Source organism: Glandiceps talaboti, chromosome 9 (genome assembly GCF_964340395.1).
Source record: "Glandiceps talaboti chromosome 9, keGlaTala1.1, whole genome shotgun sequence".
In the NCBI taxonomy this organism is placed as follows: domain Eukaryota; kingdom Metazoa; phylum Hemichordata; class Enteropneusta; family Spengelidae; genus Glandiceps; species Glandiceps talaboti.
In genome coordinates this window covers 11,411,745-11,426,045 of record NC_135557.1, presented here as the reverse complement: position 1 = coordinate 11,426,045, position 14,301 = coordinate 11,411,745, and the positions used below count along the sequence as shown (strand labels likewise).

The following is a 14,301-nucleotide window of genomic DNA, read 5'->3' as shown; positions in this document are numbered from 1 at the left end:
ATATTTGATATAATATTTGAATATACAAAAACATAACAAATAGGTTTTCTGTTTGTTTTATCACAGTGTAATAAACACGGAAGGCTGCAGTCTTGTCATGAATAACCAAGATGAAGGATACATTTTATGCAATTGCAATCTGATGGCATCTTTCCTGGTTAGCATGGTACTGGGAAAAGAACCCGTGGTAGGTTTTTATATTGACAGACACGTCCTGATCATGAGAACAAAATACAGAAGGAAAGAAAGAGATAATGTGAAGAAAGACGAACATTAAAGAGAGACATTAAAACTTTCGTCGCCTTAATTACAGTACACACAAAGTCTAATTTATCCACCTCTACCCCAACCTTTACCCTACAGGTGACCCACCTAACCAACACCATCTCTGTACATAGTTAGTACGAGATGCAGTAAGTTATCTTTTAGTCTACAGCCCCCAGGGGAGAGATCGCAGTGGGTAAATTTAAGTCAAGGTGGAGCTTCGTCTCATACTCACCACATTTACAGATCCACTGCTCTTGCTTTACCCAGGGTGCAAAGACGACTTCTTGTATAGTGTACATTCGTTTTGTTTTATTCACAGCCATTTTACCAAGCTGCCAGGAAATACGTCCTGTCTATAAGTTGTGTGTTGGCAGTCGTACTAATGTTGTTAGCATTAGTGTTAATCTGTTTGGCACGGTAAGTTAATACCGCGAAAAGCAACCTATCGGCAAGCTATCATAGTCACGTGTTGTATTTGGTAGATAAAAACAAACTGGTGATTGCCGTGGCTGGCTATTTTAATTAAGATAGTGTAAATGTAGTGAATGAGGTTGAATGCGCGACTACTTAAGGACAATTTGCTCACAGAGACGTCATCATACTGCAAATGTGCTTGTGAACGTCCACTTATGTAGTATATCAGCATGTTGCAATAATATGTTTAGTTTGTGTCTGTGTTATCTAGTCGGTAGTTGACTCGTGTTCATAAGTAAATTTACAAACATTGCCCAGTTAGCATGTAGTGACAAGGCTATAATTGCCTAATCATAGCAATCAGTTTTGGGGTTTATGGGAAAACGTACGACGACGTCACATTTATCATCCTCTCTTTGTCTCGACCAATACCAAGTGTGTCAATACAAAGATATAGTATTGTAAATGTGTCGTAATCAGAACACACTTCCCACAAAACATTGCAGGTAATTTATAACATTAATGAAAACATGTCAGGTAAGCAGCAATAGTATAATTATTTGTGTCTGTTTCCTATCCAGTATCAATACAGACAGATACTTTGTCATGGTGAATGCCAATATGTCGTACTTCTTATATCCAATTGGAATATTACTGGGAGAACTTTTCCATTCCCAGCATAAGGTAAGCAGGCTTTATTAGAAAGGTTTAGATGCGCGTATTCACGTGTGTTATATACGCGTAGCGTCATAGTCACATGATTCAAAACAACCCATGCGTTCTGTATGAGACGATGACTACGTCAAAATGGAGGTGTACACGTAACTGTAAATATGTGTAGTTTTTGTCATATTTTTTTCTATTAAATGTACCAAAGTTCGGTTTTTCGTTTGGGTACTTGTGGGAAAAATGTCAAAAATATTGACAAATACCGACATGATTAGAAAACAAAGTCATGTGCTTTGCCCTCTGGACAGAAGATGTCAACGCGCGAGTGCACATTCCAATGCCTTTCACGTTGTGTTCTGAACGTGTAACTAAACAAAACCTTGTACGTGTCATTACGTGTACGCCAGCACGATAATACCCCCGCACACGTACGCGTTCTAACGTGTATCTAAACCAGTCATCTATTGCAGGGAGAACTGTATAATATCAGCCAATGGCTATTCAATGTACTACCGAACTAGAGAGAGTATACAGTTCCAATTAGTTGTCACGATCTTGTTTATGTCTCACAAAACGGCATTTGTTATGAATTACAGAAACGTAATACAAACACCGATAATGCACACATACATAACATGTTACCTTAATGTTACATTTTATCTCACTCGGAATTGAAATACACTGTTTTGTGTTTCAATTTTCCTTAAATTATCCGACATACAGTGATGTTGATATGTGTTTATAGTGGAATAAAATGTATCATTTTTATATATGCTTTCACAGTACCAGTGTATTTTTGTAACAGAAAACATTGTATGAGACTTAAAAAGATATATTGCTGCCTAATTGAAACTCTATACTCACTCTTGTTTGGTTGTATTATCTAAATAGTAATAGTATCATATTATAGATGAGATTTATTTCGTCTAATTCATGGTGTTATGTAAAAAACAAAAGACATTCCCCCTCTTGCATTTGGAGTGCATATCATGCATCGAGAAAACAACCATGTTTGCAGAATTATTAGTCAGTTTAATATAAGTTAAATAAAATAAAAAGTGTTTTTTTTATGTTTATTCCAATCTTGCGCTATTTGTTAACCATATTTTCCTATTATTTTGAGCTCTGGTCGGTGAAGTTGCCCTGATATACATTTGTACTGGAAAATTCACTGTTATTCCGGATTTCCCACCGGAAGAATTGTATACAAAACAATCGATTTGGCCACTTGTATCAATGTATTTAACACAAAGTGTTTTGTAATCTACAGCTCTGAATTTTCGATTAAAAAAACAATGCAAATATGTTTTTTTTTTTTGTTATTTCAAAGGTGTGCCAAGGTGTGTCTATCTTCATAAACTTCACGGTAATAAGTAACAGTTTATGGATGTTGTGTCAATCAGCGCAAGTATTTTTGAAGGTGAAGTACTTCGTTTACATCACCAGCAAAAGGAGGTCAGTATTACTGTCTTAAAAGCATGCTTAACGTGACTTTAGTTGGCGGCCATCTTGAAAGCTATCCTCCATATTTGATTTGTAAATATCATTGAATGGTCCGAATTCATTGCACGTATCACGAACTAAACGATTGTGCTAAGTTCTACTCTTTTCAAAATGTACTCCTTTACTATGTTTTACCAAATATGAGTTCAACAAGGGCTTCAGAAAATAAAGTTTATATTGCAAGTAATGGGAACTTAGGGACCGGTCAGTTTCTCCAGCCTGGGGGGGGGGGGGGCGGTGGATTCTTAAATCGGGCCGACAAAAAGTCACTGACCCCCCTACCTGTAAAACCCAAAACAGGCTGACCCCCTATCACTTAATTATAAAACATGATGACACCCACCCCCCCCCCCCCCATATATGATATTCGCATGAGTGACAGGTATTTTTTGATCGTGACTCAGTGTGGACTGCTTGACTGTCTAGCATCTACTTTATAAGATCCCGGGTTAGCACTATCATAATTATAATTATTGACTACACAGGGTAAATATATTTGAAAAGGAGTTTAATAGCATCTTGACAGTGAAAGGTAGGGGGAAAGCTTGAGAAGGGAATATGTACAGCTGTCATGGGGGGTCCTAGGGGGTCACCCCCTAGAAGCCCTGGAGGTTTCAATTTTGAGACTATTCAGACCGTTTCAGACAATAATTTCCAAGCCTTACAAGACAACACCAACATGTAAAAAACAACTACATAGGGTTGAAATACTTTTGAAATATACTTTGATAGTATCTTGACAGTAAGAGGGGAAGAGCTTGAGACTGGGATATGTCCACCTCATGCGGGGGGTCTGAGGGGGTCTCCCTCTAGAAGCCCTGAAGGATTTTTACTCTTATAGCCAATATTTACGCTATTTAGACCCTTCAAGCAATAACTTAATCCATGCTTTACAAGACAGCAAGTATCAGAAACTATTCTTTATAACTTACACTAAGGGTTGAAATATGTTCTTAAAAAGTTAAATGGCATCATTATATACATGTAGGTCAGCACATCTAATGGTAGTATCATTGGTAGGGGAGATTTGGAGATTAAGGCAATTTTAGACTATCTTGGCAAACATTTCACTTCTTGAAAAGACAATATCATCTCAAATTAGAGTAGGGTGAAAATATTTAAGAAAAGTTTAATACCATTATGACAGTAAAAAGGTTGTTGGTGCATCTGATTGTTGGTTGAATGCATCAGTGACCTCTGGGGGTGAGGAAGTCCTTGGGGTTTTCCACCTGGCAGATATGGAGTTTTTTGCTTGAGATACTAAGGCAATGTTTAGGTTATTCATAACCTTTGAGGTAATATTTCCAAGCTTCGAAAAGCTAACCTAAATGTACGTTTTAAATGAGTTTCCTATATCACATAAAATAGACATGTAACATTAGTATAGGGGCATTAATATATGTATAATAAAGTCACCGGTATGTTGGAGAACTTTAGGTGGTCATACCTAGTGTATAATAGAAACTGGAATCTGATGAGATGTGGTGATTTGTAGTGTCAATAACATGACGAGTAGAACAATTTAGATTAACTTCATTTATAAACTATCTATGAAAATTGCCATTACGAAACCTTCAAGTCACAAGTTCACTTTTGACCCAAACTGCAATATAAGTGAAGCATTAATTGTGAAACAGCCAAGCATTTACATGACATGTTCTGTAACTAGTGTGGTAGCTAGGTAATACATGTATATGTATATGTATAGTTATGTTTGAACTAATAAGTAATATTAAAGAATTCATGTAAGAAACAGGGACAAGAACAAATATTGACATGTACCACATTTCAGACAAGGCTATATGCCATTGTAGAAAGGATTTTTTTTCTTCCATCACAATTTAAAACACAATGACCCCCCTATCCACAATTTTCAAAAGAGCATGACCCCCCCCTACTGCCAATTTCAAAAACAGGGTGACCCCCCCCCCCCACCAATCCACCGGCCCCCCAGGCCGAAGAAACTGACCGGTCCCTTATGAATACATTCAATGAATAAGGTATTATTAGCATCATTGAACAGTAAGCCTTTCTTTGGTTCCGGAGCCTTGTACTTTATAAAATATTTTGATTAGATTAGATTAGATTAGATTAGATTAGATTAGATTAGATTAGATTAGATTATTGTTTTATATATGTATGTGTCTTTCTGCTCGTTTGCCTGCCTGTCTGTCTGTCTGTATGTCTGTCTGTCTGTATGTCTCTTTCTGTCTGTCTGTCTATGTATGTATGTATGTATGTATGTATGTATGTATGTATGTATGTACTATAAACTCAATTCATCTATATTGCACAACCAGGTTATGGTATGCATTTGTTGGATGGGTGATTCCTATCATTTTGACCATACTTGACAACATACTTCTCATAAGTGACGACATTCCCAGCGAAACTGGAACCGGGTAAGTCATTGTTGATATAGTGTGTTTTATTTTCTTTTATCATTGTTATATTTGTTTATTTGTGTGGGGTTTTTTGCTGTTCATTTTGTTTGTTGTTTAATATAACAGTACTTGTCAAGGTTGACTTTTGTAGTTTACATAATTTTGAAACCATACTGTCCAGACAGCAGTTGCTCATACATTCCATCTTAAATGTTGACTGTGTGTTGAAAATATTACACTCATAAAGCTAATACACTAATTACATTTGAAAAAGCCAGTAGAAAGCAAGTGATCACTGATTACCAGGAATAAAAACAATGTACTTTATTTTCTCCAGATGCATAATGGTACTGAATGGCACCATAGCTACTTATCATGTAACGATAAATTCATCTCTCTTCTTGGTATGTTACACTATTATTGAACTTTTTAATCAATTGCGCACAATTAAGTTGTCCAAGATGTGTTGAATTGAAGAACGATATAAATACCTCAACAAATGGCTGAATGGATGGATAGATGGATGGATGGATGGATGGATGGGAAAATCAATTGATTGATGGATGGATGGACGGATGGATGGACGGACGGACGGACGAGTGAGTGAGTGAGTGAGTGAGTGAGTGAGTGAGCGAGCAAATGAATGGATGGATGGATGGATGGATGGATAGATGGATGGATAGATGAATGAATGAATGAATGAATGAATGAATGAATGAATGAATGAATGAATGAATGAAAGAATGCATTCAGATACATTTCGACTCATTTCTGTATATGTTTTGGCAGCGATGTTCTTTGACGGTGGAAATATATATGTCCATGTTAAAGTGATTTTTCAATCGTTTTCAATTGTTGATAGGTTACTATGGTTCTTCTTATCATAACCCATAAAGTATTTCGACACCATGAAGGAGAGTTTGTCACTTTTGAAAAGCAGCGACTGTGGTAAGTAGCTTATGCCCATCATTTATTGGAAGTAAATACTTACATTACTGTTGACTAACTGCTATGTTAAAGGTATTAATATTAATTTTGACAACTACACATTTTTTTAGCAGTATTGATTAGAATAACGCGTGAACTTCTTCAGATGGATCACCCATCATATTCTACATATATTTCAAAACTACAAAATATATAATTATATAAATACACACACACACACACACACACACACACACACACTGAACCGCGATAGCACAATGGGTTCTTGTAAACACTGCACCTTCATCCGAAGTGACTATGAGCTATCACAAAGACACCCCCCCTCCCCCCAATGCAATGGTAAAAGTTGGGTGTATAGTTTAACAAACAATTACTGGCAGAGTGCATTTTTGTATGGGTCAGTCTAGATCTATTCTCGTAAATAGATTAATTACTTTTAATTATTTCTCTATAGGGAAGACCTGTTGACCGTGAGCCTACTGTTCCCTACCCTGACCTTGACCCAAATTTGTGGACATATGATGTCAGAGAGTGATGATATTCTCTATGGATATGTGCTTACCGTCTTCATATTTGTATTGGTAACAGTAACCATTATTTTAAAATGCTTAAAGCCAACTGCAGCTCCAGAAATATACTAAATGATTTTTTTTACAAATGTACATGTATATTTGTATAAATATACTTGTAAATAAGTACGCGTAATTCAGAATTCCATATACACTTCTCTCTTCTGTTGTGTATTTTTAAAAGTGTTGATCACATTGCTGATGCTGTTGTTTTCTTTTAATTCTGTTGTTAAAGATTGAAGTGCTTCAAACCCTTGTTTACAAGTTAACATAAATGGGGAAAAAGGAAATGATAGGAAGAATGTAGACCTTCAACACCTAATTGAATATGATGATAATTTAAAATATACTATTAGTAAAAAGTTAAACAATTTCTATAATAAACTTCTACATTTATTTTATCAGGGATCCATGGTATTTCTCGGATTCTGTGGTACCAACACCGAGGTAAATTGTTGTTATACGTATATCCATCCATATAATTACTTGTTGAAACATTTAGATTTCAGTCAGTATATTAATAGAGTATTGTGTTCACATGGACATTTAGTTTAGAGGGAAGAATAAAAACATGAAATGTTAAAATATAAACACAAAAATAATATTGTTTTAAAGACCTGTAATGGCGTGGTGCAGTAGCACAATTAGTTACACTTGATTGCATATACTGTATACCTGGAAAATTTTCACTAAAGACTTATTTTGTTTTCTTTTCACTGAAAACAAAATTACAAAAAATATGGAGTGACTAAAATGCCATCTTGTACATGCCCACAATGTACCAGTCTGGTAATTAGTAGAAATTAGTCTTTGCTAACTAGCTGAAGATTGTGAAATAGTAAATTTTTCTAGTAGTTGAAATATATGTTAAGAGTACAATGTATTGTTATAGCAGTAAACTCAATTTGACCAAGAATCAATTGAACTGTTACATGTAAAACTTTTGGGTTATTTTTCAATAGTCAGAAATTGTGGACAAATATTTGTGAAAAGGTTTCATATACAGGTACTTTAATAGAGAGCTCAGTGTACATTATTAAATAATTATTCTAATAATTCATACTAATAACTCGCCCTGATTTATAATCATGTTGTTCTACATTGTATATGTCAGTTATTGCAGGCTATCTATGTCAACTTTAGTGGTGATGAGATAAGTAAAAAGGAATATGAAGCATGTAAATTAGTGGAACTATCACGTTATGAGGAGAGGAAAACAGCTAGAGAAATTGAACAAGAAGGGGAGGATAATGCTCGGCGACGTGGAGATACAATAGAAGCCATCTTTGTAAATGTAAGTAGATGATGCATTCATATTTTGGTATCTGGATGTTATTCCCCAATATTTTTCGTCGTTCACCCAAGGAAAATATGAGTGACCTAAGGGGTCTTTGTCACTATGAGTCGATATTTTTGTATCTGTGAGGTTCCAGACTGTGGCAGTATTTTCATTGCTGATATCCCAAAAGTATGTCATTGTGTGATCGATTCTGAACAACTAGTGAGGTCTAGCATTTATAAGACAGGGTCCATATGTTTTAGTAGATAGAATGAATATAAAGAGACTGCAACATGAAACTGAAGTCACCACTAAGTATGAGATCATTTAGATCTAGATTTCTAAAAGAAACAAGTATCAACTGTGTAACATGTATATCATTTATATGAACATTCACAAACATGATCAACATACACTGATGATACCTTGTTGATTTTATATTATCAAGGAATATTTGAATTCATTTTTTCCCAATGGAAATTTACTGTTATCAACCCTTCGCAACTGCACATGGAAAGAAATCTATTTCATTCATATCAACAGTCACTCATACGTTTTAACAAACAAACAAACAAGCCAGTTCAGCCTGGTCCCATGTGATGTAAATGTATCTTCCTAGCTTTGATTCAAGTACATTTGATACAATTAAGTATGTATGGTTTCTTCAGTCAGTTCTGAGCTCTACAGGTCTATTAAGTGTTCACAGCTAACAACAATACAGTCAAAGTTGCGAACAATTCATAATGTATATGCTTGCCATGGAATACAGTAACTATAACTAATCTTCCTGTATGCTTATTGTATAACTTTATATTTATATATTTTCAGGTATCACGTAACAACAGAATCGAAGACCTTGATTCAACTGCGGGTGACGTTGAACTTGCACAGCTGCCATAAAAATTGGTACTAACTTGATAAAAAGGAATTCACGTTATAAAATTTAAAAGGCGAGACTAAAAGACTCTGTGGATATATGTGGTTGTGTCTATGTGTGTATTCATTTATACAAAAACAACAAAGGGAGTAATTCCACGCACAAAAAATAACACTGGTTGCATATATTGTATACCATAGCTCGATTGAATTACTAGAACAAATGTTAGAATACAGGATCAATTTGATACAAAAGTTTAATCAAAGTCAAATTTTCTAGTTATAGTTCAAGTTATAACCATTTGCCTTCAGGTATATAAATGTAATATTGACAGAGAATTTTTTTTTTAATTTTGAAAAATAAATGTTGACAAATTAAGAGACAATTTAACTTAATATAAATTTGTGTATATGTGACTACTGATTTAATTGCCTTAATTAATAGGCATATATGCATATATGTAAATATTAAACCTGCACTGGCTCAGTGCAATGTGAATATGTTTGTATTGACCAACCAAGATATATTGGCTAAAATTGTTAAATAGAGGTCAATTTCATCCATAGGTTAGGTGTAGTGACAACTTTAAACATCGAGCGAAGCAAAGTTGTCAACATGGGTCCATTCTGGCATAAACAGATACTGTTTATTTGAAAATCATGTTTCTTTGTCACTACGTGTTAAATAAAAATAATTTCACTATAATGCAAGGCTCATTTAATACAAAATTATCTTTATTATTATACATTGCACTCCCCTTCAGTACTGAAGTTGTCATTTCTTTTACAACTGTACATAGTGACTGATTCAAATTTGTGCTCAAGTGAATTCTGAAGTTGTGTGTCATATACTGTAGACTGTTTACATACAGCAAAACTCACCTATCCTACATACATGTCAATCACTTTTGTTGACATTGTTGTCTTTAATAATGTAACTATAAATATCAGTACCACAAGACAACAAAGACACTGCCAGCTTTCATACACAGATAATCAGTCAGAGATAGTGTGCCCTTTAATATTCTGGCTAATGAACTTCTGGCCATCTCAACAGTAAGTATTGAAATAGAGAGGCCTAGATTTGGCAAAGTGAGGACTACAATTTTCATTATGGCTACTGATCATATAGCAATGCAATGTGAACACAATGAGTGACAGAACACAGTATGCAAGAATGAAGACACATGACAATAGGCCATTGTAGTACACCCCTGACAATGCTGACGAGATGTCGACAAAATTTAGGATTCACTTCCGAGAAATAGTGGTATTTTGACTCTGTGAGTAGGAGAAGTTTCAGTGTGCCCTCTAATGATAGCCAAATTGTGTTATGAGTGACAGTCAAATGATTTCGTGTGAGTCACCACTCACCACATTATAGTAAGAGATAGGAAAACACCAAATTTTGGTGCGTCATTAGAAATCGTGTGTGTCAGCGACACGTCAAATTGGCTTTGAGGGCATACTGCTAAGTACACATTATGTTTAGGACATTATAGACAGCAATCTGTACAAAACTGATCCACATGTATGTAGGTGGTTAGACATGGTTTGATTACTGGGTAGTACCCAAGTAAAACTACATAACAATGTAGTAACTGAGTCACTTCCAGCTCTAAAATAGCCTGCAAACAGCAGGCCAAACCAAAAAATGTTTTATCTTTTCTTTAACTGGAATGTGGTGTATTAAACATACCCCGGTACTAAAGATGCACTTTTTGAGACACATCATAGTTTGCTCCCCTAGTCCTATGTGTTAATTAACTCAGGCACATGATAAAAAATGTTGTGAGAGGGAAAACTGATGATGAAGCATACGTGTTTTCATATAAATGACATTTTCGACATTTGATGTTATATTCCCTTTGACTAACAGGTTAGTGTATCATTTCTTAGAAATATGTATATGCAATGTTATTTATACAAATAAGATATATTAAGCCTAAAAAAAATTAAGTGTTTGGTTCCGGTTACCCGACCCCACCTAACTTTTACTGCTGACCCTAAACTTTCTTTTTATTTATTCGAGAATAAAATAATAAAATCGCAAAAAATTGTGGTCTCACGAGAAATAGTAGATGCAGAAACTGACATCAACTTAAAAAGACAAAATAAAACTGTTCTTCCATTCTGTAATGGCTGTTCATCTGATAGGAAGAAATAAACAACACAGAGACCATTTGGAAAACAATGGAAAACCTGAACTAGACACTCGCACAGAAAAAAAAAATATATGATAAAATAAAATAAAAAATCTACCTACCCCACCTATTCTAAAATTGAACGTAATTTAACATTTAACATTTATTTCATTTCTAAAGCGCTTCCTCTATTTAAAAGAAAATATTCAAAAGCGCTGCACAATAAGTTAAAAGAGACATTTGATAAGTTAAAAGAGACATTTAAGAAATACTGTAAAAAAAAAATAATAGTAATAATAATACACATCAATAGCATATTAAAACCATTCCTAAAAGTGAATTGGAACGCACAATATTTTTATGAGGCCTTATAACATGCACAAGCCAAGTTTAACAAAAAATATGGAATGTATACTTTTTTACTCTGGTTATTCTATGTCATGACTACATGTGTCCACGTAACTGGTTCTGTGGTGTTCAAAATATGAGTCAAAACGTTCCAAATTGGCATTACTTTCCCAGATTTTTCTTTGATATTAGTTACTGGAGCTGGTACAATTATGTTATTCTCCAATACCTTCTTCATTCAGCTGGAAAATACACAGGACCTTAGGGGTTGTCACTTAATGAGTAGCTATTTGAGTAATGTCAAAGGCCCCTTAGGTCACTCATACTTTTCTTACCTGAACGAAGAAAAATATTGAGAATAACATTAATTGTCATGTAACAAAACATGTTATTTATAACAAAGCACTTCTAATGTAAATGCAATTTTTGACTTTTATTTCAGTTGAAATGTACATTATTATGAGTGAAAATAAAATTGCACGGAATGTCTAATTGTGTTGTTTAATTATGTATTTACTTTATAAAATAATGCACATGAAATAGCTGTCGTTATGGTTTGGATACTGGCATCCATACTAGAAGGCATACATATTGAATAATAATAGTACATGCCAGACTGCAAACAGGAAATTGAAAATACAGCACCCGGCCTTACTCAAATTGAGGGTATCATCACCATGTAGTACTGTTTCTTAATAGTTTTGTCTCTTGGTATTCTCACAGTGATACTTGTCTGTGGTATTCTATAGAAGTGTGAATCAGGGACGTTTTTTTGTATTGTTCAGACATTGAGGAAAGCAGCAGTGTTCTATGATTAACCAAGTAGTTTATACCATGTATGCCCCGAATGTACACTCAGACAGGAAGTAGAGCACCACTAAGGCAAATTTTGGAAAAGCCTATAGCTTTGGAACTCCACACTAGCAGATATTGACTGTATTCTTCACAAACATTCAGTGTTTTTGATAAGGTTGGCATTCAAAGTAGGTAAAATCTACCGGGGTGTCCCATGTCATTTTACCTGCTTTCCCAAACAAAATTACCAAGAGTCTATGGGGAAATACTGCCATTTTTACCTCATTCTCCTTTCAGTTACTGGGGTTCCCCAACCTTAGCAAAAACACTGACTTTGCATCATACAGCTCCAATCTCATCATCGTCATTGATTCAGATAATGTAGCAATGCCATGAATGTTATGGTATCTAACACAGCACATAGATTCAGTTAGAAGTTGTGATCAGTTTTCTTGTTGAATCTTCAATAATATAAACTAGTCTATTAAATTCAGACGTGTAAACTTGTGTTTATCAAAATCTGCCATTGTGAAGGGTCTAGGCTTGGATACTAAATGGCCCTGTACATCATACCATAACCTACTACAATATGTGAAATCTGGTTATGGTTTGACCAAATGTGGAACCCAATGGTTCAGAAGGAATGTGCTATTAAATGTTTGCATGGCCAAAAAAAAATGTTACAAGTTCAGACTTCTTTCATAGTCACAATCCACAGCCTCTTTTACGACACCGTCCAAAACGCTCCATCAAAAGGTTTGTTATTTCGCAGTATGGTGGAAGAAATAACAGCTCTGGTTTGTGAGAATGACTTCTTTTACCTACATGTACATTCTATATCCCATTGTCACAATGCATCACATCAACATTACAATCCATGAAACTAATTTTAATAAGTATACATAAAAAATTGTAAAATGTTAAATTTTGGATATGAGTCTAGTCAATAGTATAATTTATATGGTTGAGGTAGCGTGGGGATAACCCTGATGTATTCTGCAATATAATTAAGTACGGTTATCTCGCAATTACAAATACAGCACAATTTGTCAAGTGATCACCTTTGAGTTTTATCAAATAAAGTTTCTCAGATGGCTCCACCTTCTTTTACTGGAGACACAGCTTTTTCCATCTCTTGTAACATTCCCAGTGTTTTGAGGATCTTGTGTTCCTTAACATCTTTGTCATCTTTCCTTTCCAAAATCATGGGAAGGTGACAGTATATGCTTTATAAGATGCTAGTCTGGTGTGAAATGTTTTCAGCTGATATCTTCGATGGAAAATGTTAGTCTAGTTCATGACTGTCCGTATTCAGTACTACATTATCTTCATACTATTCCGTCTAATCAATCCTGTTACTCTTGCACAGAATTCTGTGCTCCCCCCCCCACGGCATTCATATAAACATGATGACATCGTCTCATCCCACTTGGTTTTAGTTTATAATAGACTGGAGGTGGAGTCTTGATTGGACATTTGCATATCAAAACTAAAAGCAATGATGACAGCCTGTTAATTTGTGATGGATTACTACTGACATGTGCTGTTAGCACTTCACCCACCATGGGGTTGAACCACAATTAATGCCTTGAGTAATGGGATTGACTAGACGGTATAGTAATAGTATGAAGATAAAGGTTTTTGTACGGTCTGTCTTGATTTTCCATACCTTTGGCAAAATCTCATGTATATTACAAAGATAAAGTGATGTCTCAGGACTCATTATCAACACAATGTTCATGGTTTGAGGTTCCAGGTTTATCACATATGTAGTATTACATTGTAAGTTGCTACAGAGACATCAAAAGTGACTGTTTGTACTTCTTGTTGGTTTCCATTACGCTCAACTGTATTACCAACAAAGACTTCTTTCCCCTGAGGAACCTCGACAGTTGCTATTGACACTGTCATTTTCTCAAATTTTTTACCACCAAAAGGTGGATGCTGAGCACAGTATGTATGGTCAGTTGCTACAGATAGTACTCTTGCGTCTTGCTGATTTCTTTGATCTTTATCTGTATCTGACACTCTTTCTCGCTGAGTAACTTCTTCAGTAACAGTTGACTTGGGACTGGGAGGGGCAAATGGAAATGAGATTGGATCAT

The 14,301-nt window shown here is 35.0% G+C and overlaps 1 protein-coding gene across 1 annotated transcript; it reads left to right on the top strand.

Moving 5' to 3' along the window:
* Positions 1 to 152: 152 nt before the first annotated feature.
* On the top strand, positions 153 to 9,134 carry LOC144439800 (uncharacterized). The gene is made up of 8 exons (XM_078129033.1): positions 153 to 187; positions 587 to 684; positions 1,263 to 1,365; positions 6,100 to 6,185; positions 6,640 to 6,766; positions 7,160 to 7,201; positions 7,869 to 8,048; positions 8,862 to 9,134. Exons 1-8 carry the CDS (start codon positions 164 to 166, stop codon positions 8,931 to 8,933), a joined length of 732 nt encoding a protein of 243 aa, XP_077985159.1. The 5' UTR covers positions 153 to 163; the 3' UTR covers positions 8,934 to 9,134.
* Positions 9,135 to 14,301: the final 5,167 nt, after the last annotated feature.